Below are 24,342 nucleotides of genomic sequence, written 5' to 3'. Positions count from 1 at the left end.
AAGTCGCACCTGAATTTGCAAAAATTAGTGCAGGAACTACTTTCAAAATTAGTGGATCGGAGTCGCACCGATTTGACCGATTCCGTTGCACACAATAGGGTGCGACTTGAAACTATTTACTTGCATGACAAGTCGCACCGGTGTGACCAAGGATTTAAATTTGCTTTTGTTTTGGTAACACTGCACAAGTAATGTTGAGTTGTTGCCCATAGTGTGTGGAAAATTAAATGAGCTGATGTTTCATAGCACATTAGAAACACTAAGTGAGGAACTGGACCATAAAAAAAATAACAGGCTAAAAAGATCTTAAGCAAGTGACCAATCATGCTTCAGAGATACCGGTAATAATGATGCATTTTTGTGCAAGACAAAAGATGATGAATAGGTACTTAAGCTCACCTGATTCCAGTCCAAACTCTAGATACTCTTCCCTCACAATCATTACCATCATGGCAATGATAAGAAATAAGAAAGAAAATGTCAAACAGACAGAACGCTCTCCTCCTTCTTCAGAGCGGAAGTAATGCTTCATCATGGTCATAAGGACTTTACTGAATGACTCAAGATAAGGACAACATGACTTGAGAGATACAAACATCATCCTTAAAAATAAACTTACTTTTAAATCTTTAGGGCTCATGCCCACTGCAGCTCTAAGAAGCTTCTCCTACAGGCTTTTGAGCTCTTATTTTTTCTGCCTGGAAACTCCCCTTCATGTTAGCCAATGGGGTTTATTTACTAGGGACGAGCTCTGACGTGTTCGCAAGTCCATGTGCAGAGCCCGCCAGGAAGTCTGCACGGCGCTGCGCCAACCACAGGCAGGGAGACATTTCCCAATCTCTGCAGCCGCGCATCGGGACAATGTCTCCCTGCCTGTGATTAGCGCAGCGCTGTGCAGACTTCCTGGCGGGCTCTGCACATGGACCGTACGAACACGCCGGCGCTCATCCCCATTTACTAAAGCTGGAGAGCGCAAAAATCAGGCTCACTTCTGCATAGAAACCAATCAGCTTCCAGGTTTTATTGACAAACCCTAAGGCCTCGTACACACGACAGAACATGTCTGCTGAAACTGGTCCGCGGACATGTTCGGTCGTGTGTAGGGCCGACCGGACCGGATTCCCGGCCTAGCGGACAGGTTTCCAGCGGACCAATGTCAGACATGTCTGATGGTCAGTACGACTCATCGGACATGTCCGTTCGGCCGAAATCCCTCGCATGTGTCAAAGTGATTCGACGCATGCGTGGAAGCATTGAACTTCCGGGGTCGCGTACTTTGCCGCGTATCCTGTCCGCGGGGGAATTTGGTCTGATGGTGTGTACAGCCATCAGACCAAATGATCCCAGCGGACATGTCTGATGAAAACGGTCCGCGGACCGTTTTCATCGGACATGTTGGGTCGTCTGTACGAGGCCTAACTGAAACAGCTGAGGTTAGAAGCCAATTGGCTACCATGCACAGCTGCTTTTACATCAAATTTTTTAAATGGTGCACCGAGTTATTTCAAAAGGGACATTATGAGGCATTGGACTGTATCAGAAGGTTAATTTCTTGCAATATTCTTTGCATTTTTACTTAAAGGGGTTGCAAAGGTTCGCTTTTATTTTCTAAATAGGTTCCTTTAACCACTTAAGGACCCCGTCACGCCGATATACATCGGCAGAAAGGCACGAGCGTTGCCTGAGCTCCATGACCGCGGGACCCGATCGCCGCCGGTGTCCCGCGATCGGGTCACAGAGCTGAAGAACGGGGAGAGGCAAGTGTAAACAAACCTTTCCCCGTTCTTCCTAGTGCGAGTGTCACTGATCGTCTGTTACCTGTCATAGGGAACGACGATCAGTGACGTTACACACCAAGCCCCCACACAGTAGTAATCACTCCCTAGGAAACACTTAACCCCTTCACTGCTAGTGTCATTTTCATCAGTGCATTTTTATAGCACTGATCACTGTAAAAATGAAAATGGCCCCAAAATAGTGTCAAAAGTGTCTGCCATAATGTCGCAGTCATGATAAAAAAAAAAAAAAAAAAAAAAAAAAAAAAAAAAATCGCTGATCGCTGCTATTACTAGTAAAAACAAATTAATAAAAATGCCATAAACCTATTTTGTAGACGCTATAAATTTTGCGCAAACCAAACGCTTATTGCGATTTTTTTTGGGGGATATTTATTATAGCAAAAAAGTAAAAAATATAGATTTTTTTTCAAAATTGTCGCTCTATTTTTGTTTGTAGCGCAAAAAATTAAAACCGCAGAGGTGATCAAATACCACCAAAAGAAAGTTCTATTTGTGGGTAAAAAAAGGATGTCAATTTTGTTTGGGAGCCACATCGCACGACCGCGCAATTGTCAGTTAAAGCGACGAAGTGCCGAATCGCATAAAGGGGCCTGGTTCTTTAGCTGCATAATGGTCCGGGGCATTAAGCTAGTGCATTGTTGGTTCACTTACCTTTTCCTTCAATTGTCTGAATTTCTCACATCCTGTTCCTCCTCAGTAAGCTGTTCTGGCTTACTATCCACCGCTCATATGATGGTGGAAAGTTTACCGAGGAGAAACAGGAAGTGAGAAATTCAGACAAAGAAAAAAAAAACATTTAGAAGGGAAATCGAAGGAAAAAAGGTAAGTGAACCAACAATGCACTAGCTTAAAAGAACCTATTTATAAAATAAAAAACAAACCTTTACAACCCCTTTAAAGTTTAATTCCACTCTCAAGACGGAAATTACTTAGTTATGTAGTGCACTAAACAGGTTTTTTTTTTTAAATTAATTAAAAATACAGTGTTCCCCTTACTTTATTAATGTTTACTTGTCCTGTGCTATATACATCCTGTAGACCTTTGCGTAAACTTCCTGTGGACATCCAGCAGTGGCTGAAGGTCACAGTCTTACTATGTAGTAATGTTACAGTGCATTTTGCACTGGCACAGCTGCAGTAGCCAACTCAGAAGCAAGAGGAAAGGTGTGGCAACACTGTAGATAAACTTAGTGAGCACGGTCACCTTAAGAAAGGACGTACCTTAGAATACACCTTGGTAGGATAACTGAGAATAACTAAAAAAAAAAAAAAAAAACCACTGGTTGAACTTGGCAATAAATAAAACATTGAATTTGGGCGTTTGGTTAAAGCTGAAGCCTTACTTAGGCACAGGACCTTCTCCTAAACTGAAATAGCTTACTCCAATTGCACTGCACTTGCAAGTGCTCATAGTGTGCATTGGAAGCTGCAGCAATTCAGATAGTGCCTGGCTGCAGGACAGACAGAATCAAGCTTTTTTCTCCCCAGCCTGACGGTCCCTGGCCTCCTCTTTTCATTCACTGTATTTCAGTCATGGAAATTAAGCATCAAATGTGAGCGTTACCTAAGGTGGTCTGCATGCAAATGGGAGTGCCCACTCACCCATCAAAGAGACATTTCTACTGAGGGTTCTTTTGAAAAGTACTAAGGCAGGGTGCTTTTTCCAGGAAGCTATACACAACACTCAGCTGGCCAATCCACCACAAAATCTGCCTGAATTGCATAGAGGAGCACAAAGAAAATAAAAAAGTAAAAAAAAATCTAATTTCTAAATTTTCATGAGCATGGGGAAATGAGGGGAGAGAGGAACCAGAGAAGGCTTATTTTAAGCAGGATAAGCTTCAACATTACATATAAGGTCTTCGAAGCACTTTACAATGATTTTTTTTTTAAATCCAGTTTGCTTTTTGATAATTCCACGATTGGATGACTGACAGATTTTAACTTCTCCCTTTAGTAGCACTATCATTATTGCATATATTGCAAACAGCATCCTTGTTAAGCGTTTGTTGTAAAAAAACAAAAAAAAAACCAGTAGCACAAAAGGCTACCCAGAAAGTTTTTTTTAAATATCACAGCTCTGCAATAAGGATGAGCTCTGGCGTGTTCGCATAGAACACGTGTAGAGCTCGCCAGGAAGTGAGCAGGGCGCTGCGCTAATAACAGCCAGGGAGACATTTCCCGATCCCTGCAGCCGAGCATCGGGACAACGTCTCCCTGGCTGTGATTAGCACAGCGCCGTGCTCACTTCCTGGCGGGCTCTGCACGTGTTCTATGCGAACACGCCGGAGCTCATTCTTACTCTGCAATGACAAGTAACCAGGGAAGCACAGTCACCATGCTGAACCGCAAAGCATATTTTATATCACACACACACACACACACACACACACACCATTATACAATGAGTGAATATAGTTACATAGTTAGGCCCCTTTCACACTGAGGAGTTTTTCAGGCGGTTTAGCGCCAAAAATAACGCCTGAAAAACTCCTTACCTGCAGTCTCGATGTGAAAGCCCGAGGGCTTTCACACTGAGGCGATGCGCTGGCGGGACGGCTCTAAAAGTCCTGCCAGCAGCATCTTTGGAGCGGTGAGAGGAGCGGTGTTTACTGCTCCTCCACCGCTCCTTCCCATTGAAAGCAATGGGCACTGAGGTAATACCGCCGGCAATGCGCCTCTGCAGAGGCGCATTGCCAGCGGTATTTACCCTTTTTAGGCCGTTAGTGAGGATTAATACCACCTAAATATGTTAGGAGTATTAATATTTTCCGTTCGCATATGTGTCTAAAACTTAAGGAAACAAACTCTCACTGTACTCGTTTTCCCCAATCCCTATATTTATGTCTCAGAAGGATACATGGAGAAAAAGACAGTTATCAGACACCAGAGAACCCCAATGTTCACTTCATTTTGGGCATCTACGAGACAGTAGTATCCCTCAGTAAACAGGTAGATGATTGTTGAATACAAAGAAAAGTCGATAAACCACTGATACTCCAGGAAATAGCGAAGCACTGCAAATAAAACAGAGAACCAATTAAAATAATGGAAATTATACAGTAAACACAATGCTTTTGTTTAAACATACTGCAAGGAAGCAATTTTATTATTCATCCTGAAGACAGACTGTCACCTTAACCATGCAGGACAAGGCAACTGGGACCCTTTCAAGGGTATCCCCCCCAATTCCCATATACTCACAGCTTCTCGTATTCTCTGAAAAGAATTCCTGGCACTCCCAGGTATATGGGAGCATGCAACATGCGCCCCTGTGTTATTGCAGCCAACTGCACATGGTCACAACCAATTTTTCCCACAGGCTGTGAAGCAGCAACAAGCTGTAAGGGAGAGCAGGCAAGGTGAGAATATGGGGCGTGCCCTTTGTAGAGACACTGGCACTTTGCCCCACTCGCTCACTCCCTCCCTTTCCTGACCTGCCGGGCTTCATGCTCAGATAAGGGTCTGGTATGAATTTTAGGAGGGAACCCGCACTTTTTTCGGCATGATTAATGCCAACAGCTGATGACTCATCGGTTGTTAAAGATGCAGGCGTGGCCCGCTCCTTAGCAACACCTATTTATTCATGTAGCACCAGGCGTTTAATTACTGCAGGTTTTCACTATTTAAGGGAAGGGTTAGAGCAGGGGTGCCCAACCAGTGGCCCGCGACCTCCTGCTCTGGGATGGAATAGAATACTGTTATTAAAAGTCAGTTTATTACTAAAATCACATTGCATATATGGGCATATCTGTTCTGCAGTGGTTACTAGGCTGCTTTCACACTAATCCGCAGGTGCAGAACCATTTACCTGCACTTAGCCATAGACTTCTGTTATTACCTGTGAGTTTGGTTAGCTTTCTGAAAGTGCACCAAACCTGCAGAATATAATAGAAGTCTATTGCAAAGTGCAGGAAAGCTATAGGTACACTGCGTTGCACCCGTGGTGTGGGTAAACCGCAGCGCATCAGTGTGAAAGCAGCCTTCCACACAAAAAAACAATATGGAACTTCCACTTTTTGGAATCCCCCCCCCCCTCCGGTGTCACATTTGGCATTTCAGGGGGGGGGGGGGGGAGGGAGCAGATACCTGTGTAATACAGGCATTTGTTCCCACTTCCGGGCATAGATCACCTCGGTGATCGAGGCGACCTACGCCACATCCGGCGCCTATTCCGCTGTTTTCTGGGAGACACACAGGTCCCAGAAGACATCATGGAACTGTGGGATAGCATAGCGCGACTCAAGGCTTCACTTCCTGATTCCCTTACCAAACATGGTGGCGGCAGCACCCGAGAACTGAGTGACAGATCGGCTTCGGATGCCAACATCGCGGGCGCCATGGACAGGCAAGTGTCCTAATATTAAAAGTCAGCAGCTGCAGTATTTGTAGCTGCTGACTTTAAATTATTATTATTATTTTTTTCGGTGGACCTTTCGCTTCAAGAAACTTTGACCCTCTTTTTGATGGGGTCTTTATCATCAAGTTCCAGACACATCCATCCCCTTTCTTAAAACTGAAGAGAGAAAGTGATATTCTATGAACTTGTGCTCAAAAACTATTGCAGCATAAACAAGATAAATAAATAAAGTAGTTGGGCATCAGACATTAAAGAGTTTGATTTGCTCTAGTTAAAGAGGTTGTAAATCTCCATTTTCAAGTTGTACAGATATCATCTCCTAAACGTGCGCCGTTTAGGAGAAATTTACTTTGTACTGCGCCGAAGATGTCAATCGGCACATTCGCTTTGAAGAAACGGTCCTCCGTGCCATTTCTTCACTAGCGAGTGTCATTACTGGCGGCTCCCACGCATGCGGGAGTAACGACACGCGGCTCGTGCCAGTCACAGAGTTGGAGACAGCGGCCCTGTAGGGAAGAGGCGTGAACATGGATGCGGCCTCCAGCTGAGACAGCGCAGGCTTTGTTTGCAGGCAAGTGGCACATAATGTGCTAGTATGCTTTGCAGTGAACAAAACCCATCAGCGTTTACTTCCTCTTTAGGGCAATTTTTAATTGCTGGGAAACATCAATTTTATCTTTCTCAGAGTTGCATTTTAAAACACACTTGTCACCCATTGCTTATTTTGTTACAGCTTTACATTTTAGGCAAAAAAAACAAACACAACACCACATTACCGAGAGAATCAATAGCAGTGATTGCCTTAACATCCAACTGCAAGTCTATGTCTCTTGGCACTGTCAGGGGTTTCTCTTCTGTTATCCCATTAACTCTCCTAGGGGGAAAAAAAAAAGTAACATTATTGTCCTCTTTGCCAGCTCTTCCTTTTACAAACTTTCACAGGAAAAGGCACAAAGTATAACTTTTTTTTACTGCAATAATTGAATTAACCCCTTGCAACCCTTCAATAGTCCAGTTACACATTCTAAAAGTTATAGGATGTCTCTACACGTGGTACTTTAAGTTAATGCCAACAATAAAAATCAATGGAGCCACCAACCTGTGACCACAGCAGGTAATTAGCAGCATTGATTTTTAGTTAGGATGTGCCAAACATTCAAGAAGATCCTCTTTCTGACTATCAAGGTACACAAATGCAGTGACATGTTTGGACATCTACGGATCTCCTGGACCTGGCAAAAGCGTTTGTTCCAATGTTTAGCAACTGTTGGTACATCAGCAAAAAGTAATTGAAAAGTTGAACGTTGGTCTTTATGACTCTAAAAAAAAAAAAAAAAAAATGGAGAGGTTGATCCTGGAAAAGAGTTCCTCAGGTTTTGCGCCCCTAAATGCGGTCTTGCAGCTGACACCATTTCTGGTTGTCTTCCAAAGTAGATAATCTCCTCATCTGGACAAACCTGACCTGGCATTTGGCAGCAAATCATGAAGGGGATTAAAAAAAAAAAAAAAAAGGATATAATAATCGCACACACCGGTAGTTTAAGCCAGTGTTTCTCAACTCCAGTCCTCAAGGCGCCCCAACAGGTCATGTTTTCAGGCTTTCCATTATTTTGCACAGGTGATTTGATCAGTTTCACTGCCTTAGAAATTCCCACAGCCGTTTCATCTGAGGGAAATCCTGAAAACATGACCTGTTGGGGCGCCTTGAGGACTGGAGTTGAGAAACACTGGTTTAAGCACTGTAAAACGACATCTACTATGCAGGTATTTCAGTACCAAATAGAATTTTCTTGGTACATCATAGTCTACAGGGGGGTTGAAACTGCACCTTCTAGCCTATAGGATTTCTTATCTATAAATGTATAACTCCCAGGCAAGCTGCCATTCTTTTTTCTGTCCTTGCCAAAAAAAAATAGTTATTTAGATAAGAGAACCTCTCTTTAGGGTACATTTTTCCAGCAATTCATGAATAATGAGGGTTGTTATTACCATCTATTACAAATACCATGATTACTTCAAGGACCCTTGCCCAACCATAGCATGAAGCTGAGAGAAAAAAAAAAAAAAACCTGGGACTAGCTCTCTCTACTTTAGAATTTGTACTAAATGTGCAGAATTTGCTGCTCAGAATTTGAAATAAATACACAGACTTGGCAGCTCACAACAAGTTCATGCTCTGCTTTAGAAGGCCCTTAAATATCTTGAGTTTTGTGCAATCGGTTTTGGAAGTAGACCTAGTCAGTTCTTTGAGATTAGTGATAAAAGTATCAGCAATCTCCCCTCATCAGATACACAGTTGGCAGCTTATTCTTTTATTCTCCTTACTTTTTTGCTGAATAGAGCAGTCCTTTAGACAAAGCTGGACCATATGCTCAAAGTTGCAGGCTACTAGTACATCAGGGTTTTAGAAAGCTCATTTACAACCATGCTGTAAAAAGCCAGAATAGTCTATATCAGGGGTCTCCAAACTTTTTAAAAACAGGGCCACTTTATTGTTCTTCAGACTTTAGGAGGGCCGGATTGTGGCCAGCGGGGGCAGAAAATGTCCCGGGTCTAGCACCGGTGAGAATAAATGTGGCCACAGGATTGGTGGTCAGTAGGAGGACGAGTAGGGCTCCTATCAGTAGGAGGAATAGTATCCCATCATTGACATCAGTAGAAGAAATAGTGCCCCCCTGTTGGTGTCAGTGGAAGGAATAGTGCCTCATATTAGTTGGAGGAATAGTGCCCCAAGGGCCGCATAAAGGCTAGCAAAGGGCCACATCTGGCCCTTGGGCCGCAGTTTGGAGACCCCTGGTCTATATGGTAGAAAGACCTAACAGCAGTATATTGGATTACATACATAGCTGAATAACTCAGAGGAGGTACACACCGTCCCTCTCTGCTAGTAGAGATAAACTCATCCAAATTTTTAACCTGCAGAGCAGTAAACATGTGCAGATGCAGTTCTTTATTTTCCTTTTAGCAAGGCCCATCAGGTCATGGAAATGTCCGGTACTGCATGTTTATTTGTAAATTTATATACAGAAAATCTAAATAGATTATACATTTGCATACATAGATCTGACCAAAAACTAATGCCGCGTACACTTAGAATGGCCCAGTCAAAGTCCAGACCTAAATCCAATTGAGAATCTGTAGCAAGACTTGAAAATTGCTGTTCACAGATGCTCTCCATCCAATCTGACAGAGTTTGCGCTATTTTGCAAAGAACAATGGGGAAAATGTCACTCTTTAGATGTGCAAAGCTGGTAGAGACATCCCAAAAATACTTGCAGCTGTAATTGCAGAGAAAGTTGGTTCTACAAAGTATTGACACAGGGGGCTGAGTACAAATGCACCCCACACTTTTCAGATATTGGCTACTTCTCTGAATAATGCTCTCATTGCCTGGCCTGTCAATTTAGGTGGATAGCCATTTCTTGGTAGGTTTGAAGTTGTGCCATTCTTTTTCCATTTTTGGATGATGGATTGAACAATGAGATGTTCAAAGCTTAGGATATTTTTTTTATAACTTAACCCTGCTGTAAACTTCTCTGCATCTTTATTACTGACCTGTCTGGTGTGTTCCTTGGCTTTTATGATGCGGTTTGTTCACTAAGGTTCTCTAACAAACCTCTGAGGGATTCACAGAACAGGTGTATTCATACTGAGATTAAATTACATACAGCTGGACTCTAATTAGATGACTTCTGAAGGCAATTGGTTCCCGTAAATTTTAGTTAGGGGTATCAGAGTAAAGAGGGCTGAATATAAATGCACGCCACACTTTTCAGATATTTATTTGTAAAAAAAAAAAATATATATAATAATAATAATAATAATACATTTTTTTTATCATTTTCCTTCCACTTTACAATTATGTGCCACTTTGTGTTTGTCTATCAATAAAATCCTAAAAAATACATTTGCGTTTTTAGTTGCAACATGACAAAATGTGGAAAATTTAAAAGGGTTCTGGGGGGCGTGGTCTGGACCGGCATGGTGTGAGGAGTGCTGAACGGGAGCTCCGCTTGCCACAAATCCATTTCTATCTATCTTGGGGCTAATTCTTCTTAATAGCCAACTTCCAACTACCCCAGCAGGGAACATGTCACCGCCAAAAACGAAGTTGGACGCCTCTGCAAAGCTGGCGAAATATCGGCTTCTGGAGAAGGAGGCCGAGGAAGAAAATGGCGCCGACTCCTCTTCCCCTGCAGACCGGGATGCCAGGGTGCTGGAGGCAATATCCGACTGCAAGAGCACCCTGATGGGCAAAATTGAGGAGGTGAAGATCGACGTCTCCCTGCTCCATCAGGATTTGTAGAAACTCAGGGAGCGGGTCATGGAGCGGGTCATGGAGACGGAGACCCGCATCAGCCGCGTGGAGGATGAGGTGCCGCCATTACAAGTCTCCACTGAGCGCCTTCAGCATCAACTCACCATGGTCCTGGCCAAGCAGGACGATATGGAGAATCACCTCAGGAGATGTAACCAACGCTTTGTTGGCCTGCCTGAGGGTGAGAAGGATCTGACCCCCCTTCGTTCCTGGAGAATTTACTTATCACCTCCTTTGGCCGGGCAGAATTCTCCACATCCTGTGTGGTTGAAAGGGATCACAGTCTGGCAGCCAAACCTCCCCCCCAGGGCATTCATTGCCAAGATGTTAAACTTCCGCGACCGAGATGCAGTCCTCCGCCTTACCAGACTGAAAGGCAATATCCCCTACAAGAACGGCAAAATCAGGGTCTTTCCGGATTTCTCGGCGGATGTCCAGAAGAAGAGAGCCCTTTTCACTGAAGCCAAGCTCCAGCTGAGGATACGCCACTACTCCTATGCCATGCTTTTCCCGGCCAGGCTGCGTGTGGTCGGGGAGGACAGGGCACACTTCTTTGATACGCCGGAGGCAGTTTTCACATGGATGGAGAATAGGGTGGCCCCTGCTCGCGAGCCTGCCTGAGGCTCTGGTTTGAAATCGCCAGGCCGTACTTGACTGGTGTTATGAGGATTACCCTGGTTAACTTTCCCTATTTGTTCCCTCCTTGGAGCTCCAGACTGAGTCCTCTGCAGGTACTGTGCCTTTTGCCCCTTTTCCTTGGGTTATCCCAAACTTTGCCAGAGAGCCCCTGCCCCCTGTGGAGGCTACCTAACCATCATATGCCCCCCTGCCCGCTGCTTTAATCCTTGGATGTTGTTTACATTGTTCTCCCCTTCTTGCCCATTTGCTTCTACCCCCCTGCTTCCCTGATGCTTCCCGTATGCACAGCCCCACTATAGCCCTACATTGATGTCTCCTTTGGCAAGTTTAAACCTGTTATGACACCTGGCACGTGGACTCAAGTTTTGGTATCCTGTTATGTCCCCCGTACTGATTATCCTGGAGGCCTCTGCCCGTGAGTCTCACTCCTTGTGCTGCTGCTCGCTCTGCAGCGATTAATCGTCCCACTAGACATGAGAGTCCTCATGGATCTCGGTGTATTTAAATGCACTGTTCGCTTTTTTTTGCGCAAGTATGGTTTCCCTGGTCTGGCAGACTTGAATGACACCCTCTATGATATGTTCTTTTATTTCAGGTTAGACCCTGCATTCAGTGTTTTGTTCCTTGTACTCACCTACTTAACTCTGTATGGTAGTGATATGTATGGAACACCGATATTTTTATGTCTCATGTATGACCCATTAATGTATGTTTGTATATCATGTTAAAGCGGAGGTTCACCCAAAAAACATCTATATAAGATCATATTCTTTATACTTTCAACATGTACAGTAGGCCCTTTTTTTTTTGTTTTACCAAAACTGGACTTCGCCGAGATGATTGACTTATTTGAGAAAAAGTTCCCCCCGGCCGGATAAGGCCCCTCCCCCCTATTGCGTAGGCGCGTCACGAGTGTCACGGAGTTTCCAAAAGACCCCGAACATGCAGAGCTGCGAGTCAGCTCTACATGGCGCCTGCGCACCGACTAGGAGCCGTGTAGAGCTGACTCGCAGCTCTGCATGTTCGGGTTCTTTCAGAAACTCCGTGACACGCCTACGCAATAGGGGGGGCCTTATCCGGCCGGGGGGAAGTTTTTCTCAAGGACGTCAATCATCTGGGCGAAGTCGCAGATGACATTGCACCGGAGCATAGAAACGCCTACTCCCGCAGGAGTGACTACCCGGAAGCAGGATTGAAAATAGCCATAAGGTATGTACAGCCAAAAAAAAAAGGGCCTACTGTACATGTTGGAAGTATAAAGAATATGATCTTATATAGATGTTTTTTGGGTGAACCTCAGCTCTTTAAGACTATGCCAATGCATATACTGTACATTGCCTTTATTCTTCTCAATAAAGCACCACGTTGTTTGTAAAAAAGAAGGAAGAAGGGGCCTGAATTCTTTTTCAAGGCACTGTAAATGATTAAAGTAGTGATAAACATCAAGATCCAGACATAGACTTTACTCATGAAGGTTGTTCTCTTCTAAAACATGTTAGATGACCTCACCTTTCTCTCTTGGCTTTGGGTTTCTGCTTCCCAGCAAGTGCTCGCAGTTCATCCTCAGTTGGGTGTTTGAAACGAAATAAGCTATTTAAAATAAAACAAAAGAATATCATTAGGCAGACAGTATTAAAGAATTATACTCTATGTTAACACAATTTCTGTGCCAAAATTAGTAAAACAAAGCTACTATTGTCCTCGAGGGAAGCTTTAGCAGCCATTGGAGATACTGAAGTATTTTAGGGGATTTGGACAATATTACAACTAAAGCTTAAAGGGGTTGTAAAGGTTTGTTTTTTATTTTATAAATGTTTTTTTTCCTTTGTCTGAATTTCTCACTTCCTGTAAGCTTGCCCCCATCATCCGAGCTGTTCTGGCTGGGGGTTAGTCAGTGTGCTCGCCCCCTCCCTTGGGACTACATCCCTGTGGGGAGACGCTGTGAATGTTCACAGTGTCTCCCTGCAGGGATGTAGTCCCAAGAGAGGGGGCGAGCACGTTGACTAACCCCTAGCCAGAACAGCTCGGATGATGGGGGCAAGCTTACAGGAAGTAAGAAATTCAGACAAAGAAAAAAAAACATTTAGAAGGGAAATCGAAGGAAAAAGGTAAGTGAACCAACAATGCATAAGCTTAAAAGGAACCTATTTAGAAAATAAAAAACAAACCTTTACAGCCCCTTTAATATATCAGTCTAACATGACATTCCTAAAGGAAAAACATTAGGTGAGATCCCCCAAAAAAAAAAAAATTATATATAGGGTATATAATAACAATACTACTACTACTACTACTGGAAACCAAGTTTTGGGGATTTTTTAAACGCAAATTTTGCATTCTTTTGGTAAAACAAAAATCAAAGTGTTCCCAGCATCATTATTACAAACCTATTACAATACATAGTACCTCTTTTAAGTTACATAAACTTGAAAAGAATGCGCTAATAAAAAATAAAGAAAACACTCCCTATCAAAAAACCTTTGCATCTGCAAGAGAAAATTTTAGAATCTGCAGAAAAAGTAAACTCACCTTCCATTACAGAGGATCCATCGTGCAAAGGAGTAGTGGGGGGACACTCTCTGCATGATAGTGGCCACCAATAAAGTGACCACCAACTGTATTCCCATCACAGCCTACAGAGAAAGATGAAATTAAACAGCAGAATAAATGAAAAGCCTCTGGTTATACAAAGAAGAAAGTACTATTTAGCACAGCACATATATGACATAACAATAACTAAATACAGCTGTGTGTATTTTACACACCCAAAATTATAAAAATGTTTAACCTCTCAAGCAGCCTTTGCCTATTGCATTACAACTGCATTTTACGCCATTTCTCGTTCACACCAGGTGCACTGTCATCATTTTGCTACATTATTTAGAAGTGTTAATAGCATCTCCATCCATGCATCTGCCAACGTGGGTCTTTTCACACGTGGCAAAAATAAAATTATATATATATATATATATATATATATATATATATATATATATATATAGGCTCTTACTGATTAAAAATGTTGTGTTCGATTAAAAAAAAAAAATCGATTCATTATAAACGCACATACAGATCCAACTACTTTTAGCTGATCTCCTTGCAGGCTGATTCCAAGTGCAGCTACCAACCACTGGAAAAATGGATAGCAGGATACAGAAAACACACAAAGGCAGCGCTCGATGGGAATAGCATTAAAACTTTTATAGTCTTCAAGTAGGTAACAAAATAAATATTGCACTGGAGATAAAATCGATGTAGCTACATAAACTGTAAAAATGGTGCGAGTAATACCAAACGGTACCAAAAGCAGTCATAAAAACATGTAGCCAAGTATGATACTGGTATAAAAATGGGTACAACGATGCCACTGCTGAATCCAGATGAGGAGAGGTTAACGTCGGCATGTAGATGTCCCGTGAAGGGAACTATCACAACTCCCAGTGAATGGCTGTAGAATCCCAGGTTGATAGAGGGAAGTGATAGAGGGAAGTGTAACAGCCCTTGCGTGTGGCAGATAGTAAGGTCCCGGCGGCATGCAGATATGAAGGCACAGCAAAGGAGCCCTTCAGATGGACACGGCAAGCCCCGACGGTGTCCGTGACGTCACCGGAACTCCGACATAACTCCCTGAAGCCGGCGGAGAGGTGAGTACCAATCAAAAGAATTTTGATCGATCAAAAAAATTAAAGATTAATCGATGAATTATTAGTTCATTTCCACAGCCCTACTATATATATATATATATATATATATATATATATATATATATATATATATATATATATATATATATATATATATATATATATATATATATATAAAAATAATGTGTAAACATTTATTTATTATATATAATAATAAAAAAATGGTGCTGCACGATTTTAGAAGTTGGTTATTTTCCACATTTCTTATGCATAGGGCAACCCACTGACATGAATGGGCTGCCCTACAAGTGTCGTATGGGAATGCGCTGAAAAGGTGCGCATGTTTTGGCACTTGTACAAGCGTGAACCAAGCCTACAGTATGTCAAAGCAATACATGTTAGAAAGGGACTGTTTTTTTTTAGAAACTGAACTATCGGAGCTGTGCCCAAAAGAAGGTAGACAAAAGATAAGGCCAGAGGTGGACTGACAACTCATGGGGCCCCTGGGCGATAGAAGATTATGTGGCCCCCGGGCTTACAGATGGCCACCACGCCAGGAGGCATTGCATAGGCAGGGCAGCTAAAATCTCAGGATTTTCACATCAAAAGCATGTTGGTTTTGGACATATCAGGGACAGATGTAAAAAAAAAAAAAAAAAAAAAAAAAAAAGTTTTTTTCCATACGGTCCCTGGTTTTATTGAGCCTGGCAACCCTGATGGGGCGCCCTAGTGGCATGGGGCCCTCTGGCAGTGCCCGAGAGTGCCAATGGTCAGTCTGCCCCTGGATAAGGTGCTTCCTGTTGTCTCCCTGCAGTTTGCCTTACTGTGTTACTGACTTATCAAGCATGGTTTTGTGTCTGAATGGAGGCGGCCATTTTGATAGAGAAGCAGAACTTTGCTTACTCTTGTCAAAGGAAAACATTGGGAAGCACAATCGTGGTATAACCAAAATCTAGCTCCAAACCTCCTGAGACTAGCAGTCAGATGCAGTGGTGCCTTACATATCTCAATGCAAGATATGGTTAGGTCCATATATATTTGTACACCGGTACAATTGTCATACTTACGGCTCTTTATGCCACCCGAATTAAAATTAGAATGAAAACAATCCAAATAAATTTGAAGTGTAGACTTTCAGCTTTAATTCAAGGGATTGGACATAAACATTAATTCCAAATTTAGTAACCGCAACCGGTTTTATACACGGGTTGCTTTTGCAGTGTGTTTTGGATCATTGTCCATCTGTACTGTGAAGTGCCGTCCAATCAAATTTGCTGCATTTGTCTTAATCTTGGCTGACAGTACATCTCTAAAACACTGCAGAATTCATTCGGCTGCTTCTGTCACATCATCAATAAACACCAATGGCCCAGTGCCACTGGAAGCCATGCATGCCCATGCCAATCACACTGCCTCCACCATGTTTTACAGATGATGTTGTGCGTTTTGGATCATGAGCTGTTCCAAGCCTTCTCCATACTTTTTTCTTCCCGTCATTCTGGTACAGATTAATCTTAGTTTGATCCATCCAAAGAATACTTTTCCAGAACTAGTCTGGCTTTTTTTTAATGTTTTTTGGCAGTCAAATCTGGCTTTTCTATTCTTCACGCTTTTGAATGGTTTGCACCTAGTGGTGAACCCTCTGCATTTGCACTTGTGAAGTCATCTCTTGATTGTAGACTGACAATAATAAGCTCACCTTCTGAAAAGAGTGTTCTCCACTGGTCTTGATGTTGTGAATGGGTTTTTCTTTACAATAGAGAGTATCCTGCAATCATCCACCACTGTTGTCTTCCAGGCCCTTTTATGTTGTTGAGCTCACCAGAGCGTTCTTATTTGCTCAGAATGTAGCAACCCGCTGATTTGGCCACTCCTAATATTGCTGCTATCTCTCTGATGGATTGGTTTCATTTTTGGTTTAAAGATTTTATTGGAATTTTGAAATAAGTTGTACAATAAAGCAATAAGCATCTATTGATACATCAAGATAAATAACAGAACGAATGAAGTGAATTAAAAATATCCACGGAACAACAAAAGCTTTTGTTGTTCCGTGGTTTCATTTTTGAAGCCTTACAACGACCCGTTTCACTTGCATGGACAGCTCCTTTGAACGCATGATACAGTATAGGTTCACAGCAATAGATTCTAAATGCAAATACCACACTTAGAATCAACTCCAGACCTTTTGCCTGCTTAATTTATAAAGAAATAACAAAGAAGTAACCCACATCTGGCCACAAAACAGCTTTTGATTCAATTGTTCAATTACTTTTGGTCCCTTGAAAAAAAAGGGAGGGATGGCTATTCTGAAGAGCTAAATAAAAATAAAAGTGTAGCGCTTGTGAAAGTAAAATGTATGAAATTAACCTTCAAATAACACAAAAATAAAGTGTAGTGATCACGATATGCTCATGAAATCATTAATTAATTTCTTCACATAAAATGTGTAAACATCCAATTAGAAAGGGATATAATTAAAGTGCAAAACCACGTGCAACATGAACTCTATGAAAAAAGTGAATTCACATAGGAATGCTATATAAAACAATAAGGTTCATATCAACCAAAATCAATCGATGTAACTGCCCTAGACCACTATAGAGAGTGGAATAGGCAATCTTCATGAACCAAAATGTTCGAAGCTGGTATCAACAAAGCCAAATGAAGGAGGTCTTGTCCCCACTGTATACAGTGCTCATATACGATCTCTGTGGATATGGTGTGCTGTAATAGATGTCACCCGTGAGTGCCTTCACCAATGGGCAGGGGGAGAAATAAATACTCTTACCCTTTAGAGTGGACCCAGCTCACCGTACGGCGGTGGATCACCAACGCTTTAGTCACACCAAAAGTGGATCCGTAGGACACCTCCTTCCTCCGCTGCACAAGCGAATCGATGTAACAGAACAACACCTGCTGTATCGAAATCAGATGTATAGCCACCGAGATGTATCAAGCTAGGATTCCGCCAAGCTTAAGGGGCATATCAAAAAAGAAAAAAAGCCTCCACATAGTGTGCATCCAAAAAACTGGCAAGCTTTATTTTAAAATTGGCCCAACACAGAACTCCAAAGAAAAAGCAATCATTTAAAAATCATGAAAGTAAAAAATATATATAAAAATATCCCAAAAATATACAACGAGCAGAGAGGGTAAGTATTGCGTGGTATAGGCAGCTGAAGAGCTGTAATTCCTAAACCCTTTCTGCAATTTGGATGTACATACCCTCAAATTAAACCTGAGAGTGTGCACGTTCAGCCCATATCCATTAAATAACTATAGCTTGAATATGTTTTGGTAAATACCTGAAAAAAAAATAAGAAAATTGTGCCTCTGTCCAAATATATATGGACTGAACTGTATTTGGCTATGAGGCTGTAAGCCCAGTAGTGCCTAGGCACCCATACATACGCACTGCAATTTTTCAGGAGGAATGCCAGAAAAAAGGTAATTTTTTTCAGGGTTCTGATTAGACACGATTAACACTTCTGGGTGTTCTCTAGAACACAGTAAATCTTCACTTTGAGTCAAGAAAGAAGTAGAGATCAAATTTGCATTTATCCAAAAGTACAGTACATTTAAGGCCTTGTACTCACGAGCAGACATGTCCGATGAAACCGGTCCGCGGACCGTTTTCATCGGACATGTCTGCCCGGGGACTTCTGTTCGATGGCTGTACACACCATCGAACAGAACTCCGCGCGTAAACAATACGCGGGGCGTGTCCGCGATGACGCGGTGTCGCCGCGACAATGACGCGGCGATGTGGGCGGGCCTGCCTTTTAAATGCTTCCACGCATGCGTCAAAGTCATTCGACGCATGCGAGGGATGGCGGGCGGCCGGACATGTACGGTAGGTCTGTACAGACGACCGTACATGTCGGGGGGACAGGTTTCCAGCGGACTGTTTTAAAGCAAGTCCAGGAAACAGTTGTCCGCTGGAAACCTGTCCGATCCGCCCGAAAATGGTCCGCTCGTGCCTACACACGGCCAAACATGTCTGCTGAAACTGGTCCGCGGGCCAGTTTCAGCAGACATGTTTGGTCGTGAGTACGGGGCCTAAGAGGTAAAATAAAAAAAAATAGCCAATCATAAGTGGCTGAGGCATTCCTTGCAACCCTGCTGCATGTATGTGTGGCTGTGGGGTGGGGAATGTCCTGGTTGCAGATGACCCATTACAGTGACAGCTTCCTGATGGGCATGATCAGGTGGGTTTGGACTAGGATCTTAATACACCTGACCTCATCAATAGTTACAGCACTTAACAATAAGAACTTTTCATTGGAAATTGACCGATACTCATGTTTTCACTCTATATTGTTTAAAACTGAATACAACAGATTCAACATAAAAATACAAACTTTTTTTTGGCATGTCCCTCTTAGTGATGAGGTGACATTTGTGTTGCAATTTTTGTTCCTGTAAGGCTGTAAACAGGCAGCAGTACTTTGCAAACTCTGAATATCATTTTCGTGCCCCCATGCAAAGCACTAAGAACATAACCTACAAGAATAACTAGAATAACCTACAAAATCGACTACATTAGTGGTTAACATTGTTGATATGGGGGCGAACTTTAAGATCACCAAAGGGCTGCACAGAAAATTCAGTACATATTCAGTCACAGAGAAAACCGACAGACACACAGGATATACAGGATATAGTGGGAGACTGCGGGCATGATACAAGCGACGGTCGGAGACTGCGGGCATGATACAAGCGATGGTCGGAGACTGCGGGCATGATACAAGCGACGGTCGGAGACTGCAAGCATGATACAAGCGACGGTCGGAGACTGCAAGCATGATACAAGCGACGGTCGGAGACTGCGGACATGATACAAGCGACGGTCGGAGACTGCGGACATGATACAAGCGACGGTCGGAGACTGCGGACATGATACAAGCGACGGTCGGAGACTGCGGACATGATACAAGCGACGGTCGGAGACTGCGGACATGATACATGCGACGGTCGGAGACTGCGGACATGATACAAGCGACGGTCGGAGACTGCGGAAATGATACAGGAGACGGTCGGAGACTGCGGACATGATACAGGAGACGGTCGGAGACTGCGGACATGATACAGGAGATGGTCGGAGACTGCGGACATGATACAGGAGACGGTCGGAGACTGCGGACATGATACAGGAGACGGTCGGAGACTGCGGACATGATACAGGAGACGGTCGGAGACTGCGGACATGATACAGGAGACGGTCGGAGACTGCGGACATGATACAGGAGACGGTCGGAGACTGCGGACATGATACAGGAGACGGTCGGAGACTGCGGACATGATACATGCGACGGTCGGAGACTGCGGGCATGATACAAGCGACGGTCGGAGACTGCGGAAATGATACAGGAGACGGTCGGAGACTGCAGACATGATACAGGAGACGGTCGGAGACTGCGGACATGATACAGGAGACGGTCGGAGACTGCGGACATGATACAGGAGACGGTCGGAGACTGCGGACATGATACAGGAGACGGTCGGAGACTGCGGACATGATACAGGAGACGGTCGGAGACTGCGGACATGATACAGGAGACGGTCGGAGACTGCGGACATGATACAGGAGACGGTCGGAGACTGCGGACATGATACAGGAGACTGCGGACATGATACAGGAGACGGTCGGAGACTGCGGACATGATACAGGAGACGGTCGGAGACTTGCGGCATGATACAGGAGACTGCGGAAATGATACAGGAGATGGTCGGAGACTGCCGACATGATACAGGAGACGGTCGGAGACTGCGGACATGGTACAGTAGATGATCTGAGACTGCGGACATGATACAGTAGATGATCTGAGACTGCGGACATGATCTGGGACTGGTCAGACTGTAGACATGCTATAGGAGTTATTGGTGACTGGGGACATATTTCAGGAGACATAATACGTGTGACTGCTACAATCGCTACTATAACAGGGCAATTGGGAACACAAATTAGTGTCACACAAACAGTGCTCAAGGGCTGCATGGGCCCCACGGATCACAGGTTGTGCAGCAGAGATCTACTATTAGTATTAGAGTCTCACACTGCAAATAATTCTCCACTGATTTCAACCTACATCTTTATATGTATAACCTTACCTAAGCAACCCCATCCCATACAAAGATTCGCCATGTAATGTTTTGCATGCACTTGCACAAGTTAACTCATTGTAAAGTCCCCAGCAAGTAAACCCCACAATACACATCATATAAAGACAAAGTCTGCATGAAGCGATTGCTCACCATGTTGATGTGTATTCCCAGACCCTGCTTAGAAGTATAATTCACGTTTGCTAAGCCATGTGATGACAGAACAGCTGCAGGAAGGGCAGTGTGCTGTCCCTTTAAGGAAGTTGGAACCACTTTTATCGCCTCAGCCACTCAGGAGACGAAATAGGTTTGTGTGACAATTCTATCACCAATGGTAGGTCGGGATGGACTAGAGAAGGCGGTACCTTTGTTATTTATATTCACCCAGTGATTCCGGGTAGAGTGAGGTCATGAGTGAAGCATGCTGGGATTTGTAGGCGGTTTAGTGATAAGTATGAGTTCTGAGGTGGTAACGCGGCTTGTGCTTATAGTTCGCTCTCTCACTGGGCTATAATCACGCTGGTCTTCATAGTTCATTGAGATTTATGTGTTTGAGATATTGCATAGTTTTAGCACTTCGGGAGGGAAAGTGATATATTATGGTGCATAGTGAGTTCCTCACTTGTCCCACCTGAAGCATGAAGAGTTAAAGGTGACCTTCACTCAAGAGCTCAAGTTTGCTACAATCGAATCCCTCGATCCACTTTAAAAAAAAAAGCTAACCTCTCTATATTGTATTTGTGTTTTCATTTATTTATTTTATTTTTTTGTAAATATTTTACCTTTTTATTTACCTTTTTTGATTTTTCTCTGTCCCCAACTCTGACACTAATCTTAAAAGACGGAGAAAATTGGGAGAAATTAACCACTTGACCTCCATAAGATTTACCCCCACCCCTTTCCTGACCAGGCCATTTTTTGTGATCCAGCACTACGTTACTTATTTAACTGACAATTGCACGGTCATGCGGCAGTGTACACAAATAATTTTTTTTGCGCTATAAACAAAAAAAGACCAACAATTTTGAAAACAAAAAAACAATATTTTTTTTACTTTGTGCTATAAAACATATCCAATTAAAAAATGTAGAATCAGTTTAGGCCAATATTTATTATGCTAAATATTTTTGGTAAAACAAATCCTAATAAGTGTATATTGGTTTGCGCACAAGTTATCGCCTCTACAAACTTTGGAATATTTTTATTTATTTATATATATATTTTTACTAGTAATGGCAATCAGCGACTTATAGCGGGACTGGGATTTTTCCCCCAGACAAATCAGATACTAAGTGACACTTTTTGGGGACCAGTGATACTAATAAAGTGATCAGTGCTAAAAAAAATATGCACTATCACTGTACTAATGACTAGGGATGAGCCCGATGTTCGACTCGAACATAAGTTTGAGTCTAACATCAGGTTTTCGCCTGATCGCCGAATAGCGAACAATTTGGGGGGGTTTGCGCCAAATTCGAAAGCCGCAGAACACCCTTTATAAGTCTGTGGGGAAAAAAGTGCTAATTTTAAAGGCTTATATGCATGGTATTATCATCAAAAGTGTTTGGGGACCTGGGTCCTGCCCCAGGGGAAATGTATCAATGCAAAAAACGTTTTAAAAACGGCTGTTTTTTCAGGAGCAGTGATTTTAATAATGCTTAAAGTGAAACAATAAAAGTGAAATATTCCTTTAAATTTCGTACCTGAGAGGGTGTATATAGTATGCCTGTAAAGTGGCGCATTTCCCCCCCTGTGTTTAGAACAGTCCCTGCGCAAAATGACATTTCTGAAGAAAAAAAAGTCATTCAAAACTGCTCGCGGCTATAATGAATTGACGGGTCCCGCAATACAGATAAAAGTCATTACCAGGCCCTTTGGGTCTGGTATGAATATTAAGGGGAACCCCAAACCAAATTTTTTAAATAAATTGTGTGGGGGTCCCCCCAAATTCCATACCAGGCCCTTCAGGTCTCGAATGGATATTAAGGGGAACCCTGTGCCAAAAAAAAAAAAAATTGCGCAGGGTTTCCCTCAAAATCCATACCAGACCTGATTTTAAGGGGAACCCCGCGCCAAAATAAATAAAAAAAGGCAGGGGGTTCCCCCAAAAATCCATACCAGGCCCTTATCCGAGCATGCAACCTGGCAGGCCACAGGAAAAGAGGGGGGACGAGAGCGCCCTCCTGAACCGTACCAGGCCACATGCCCTCAACATGGGGAGGAAAAACAGTAAATTTAGCCCAATGTTTTTGGTATAATGTGAAAGATGAAGTTACGCTCGAGTAAACAGATACCTAACATGTCACGCTTCAAAATTGCACACGTTCGTGGAATCATGCCAAACTTCGGTACTTAAATATCCCCATAGGCGACGCTTTAAAATGTATTACTGAATACATGTCTTGAGTTACAGAGAAGGTCTAGGGCCAAAATATTGCTCTCGCTCTAACGTTCGTGACGATACCTCACATGTGTGGTTTGAACACCGTTTTCATATGTGGGTGGGACTTAAGTATGCGTTCTCTTCTGTGTGTGAGCACACAGAAACAGGGCGCTTTAAAAAATATTTTTATTGTTGTTTATTGTTTGACACTTTAAAAAAAATAAAAATAAATGTGATCACTTTTATTCCTATTACAAGAAATGTAAACATCCCTTGTAATAGGAATATGACATGACAGGTCCTCTTTACAGTGAGATATGGGGTCAATAAGACCCCACATCTCACCTCTAGGCTGGGAAGCCTGAAGTAAAAAAACGATCTTGGCTTCCCAGCCGAGGCGGAGCTGATTGTTTGAATGCAGAGGCCGAACGTGACGTCATAACATTGCGCCTGGCCTCCGATGATCATAGAGAGTCCGGCGACCATCTGGTCTGCCGGAAATCTCTATGGTAAACATTTAGGGTCGGCGGATCCGCTCTCAGACTCACCGATCGCAGCGGGATGATATTGCACACATAGACCTGTTTAAACATATCTGGATTATTGATGGAGACAGGGATTGGTGTTACCCACTTATTTGGAGCCTCATTGAAGGCTCTGGCTAGCTACCTTCCTGATCTTCTACATAACGAACACTGTTTGACTACTACACTGCTGGAATTCAATCGCTGTTACTTATTTGTTTAACCACACCTGTGAACCAGTGGTCCCAAGCCCATATTGACACTGGGCTGGTGTTCATCTGCACCCCCATCCTGACAGTTGCCTCACCTACTCTTTTTACGAAATCACTCTATTTCAGTAAAAAAAAAAAAAATGAATATATACCTCCTATCCTATAACCCTGACGAAGGTGTTCAACCAGAAACACGTCGGGTACCAGGGATTAATATCTACTGGAGAGTATCATTGTCATTTATTAGGCACATTTTTGTTTTTTGTTGTTCTTGTCACATGTATACTTTGTAAGACGCTTGACGTTTCTAAACATTGATCAATTTGTTTGATCTTAAAACTTTTATGTATAACCAATA

General features: G+C 43.0%; 1 protein-coding gene across 1 annotated transcript in view; it reads right to left on the bottom strand.

Moving 5' to 3' along the window:
- The window catches only part of TMEM161A (transmembrane protein 161A), a 40,688-nt gene extending 19,533 nt beyond the window's left edge, over positions 1-21,155 (bottom strand). The window contains exons 1-6 of the mRNA XM_040320773.1: positions 21,019-21,155; positions 13,646-13,749; positions 12,626-12,706; positions 6,936-7,033; positions 4,660-4,816; positions 400-551 (exon numbers count right to left, since the gene is read on the bottom strand). Coding sequence (XP_040176707.1) covers positions 400-551; positions 4,660-4,816; positions 6,936-7,033; positions 12,626-12,706; positions 13,646-13,749; positions 21,019-21,021 — 595 coding nt within the window. The 5' untranslated portion in view covers positions 21,022-21,155. The remainder of the gene's footprint in view (positions 1-399; positions 552-4,659; positions 4,817-6,935; positions 7,034-12,625; positions 12,707-13,645; positions 13,750-21,018) is intronic.
- Between the last annotated feature and the right edge of the window lie 3,187 nt (positions 21,156-24,342).

The sequence above is a fragment of the Rana temporaria genome, chromosome 1 (genome assembly GCF_905171775.1).
Source record: "Rana temporaria chromosome 1, aRanTem1.1, whole genome shotgun sequence".
NCBI lineage: Eukaryota > Metazoa > Chordata > Amphibia > Anura > Ranidae > Rana > Rana temporaria.
The sequence above is the reverse complement of the archived record's forward strand: the minus strand, read 5'-3'. Positions and strand labels throughout refer to the sequence as shown.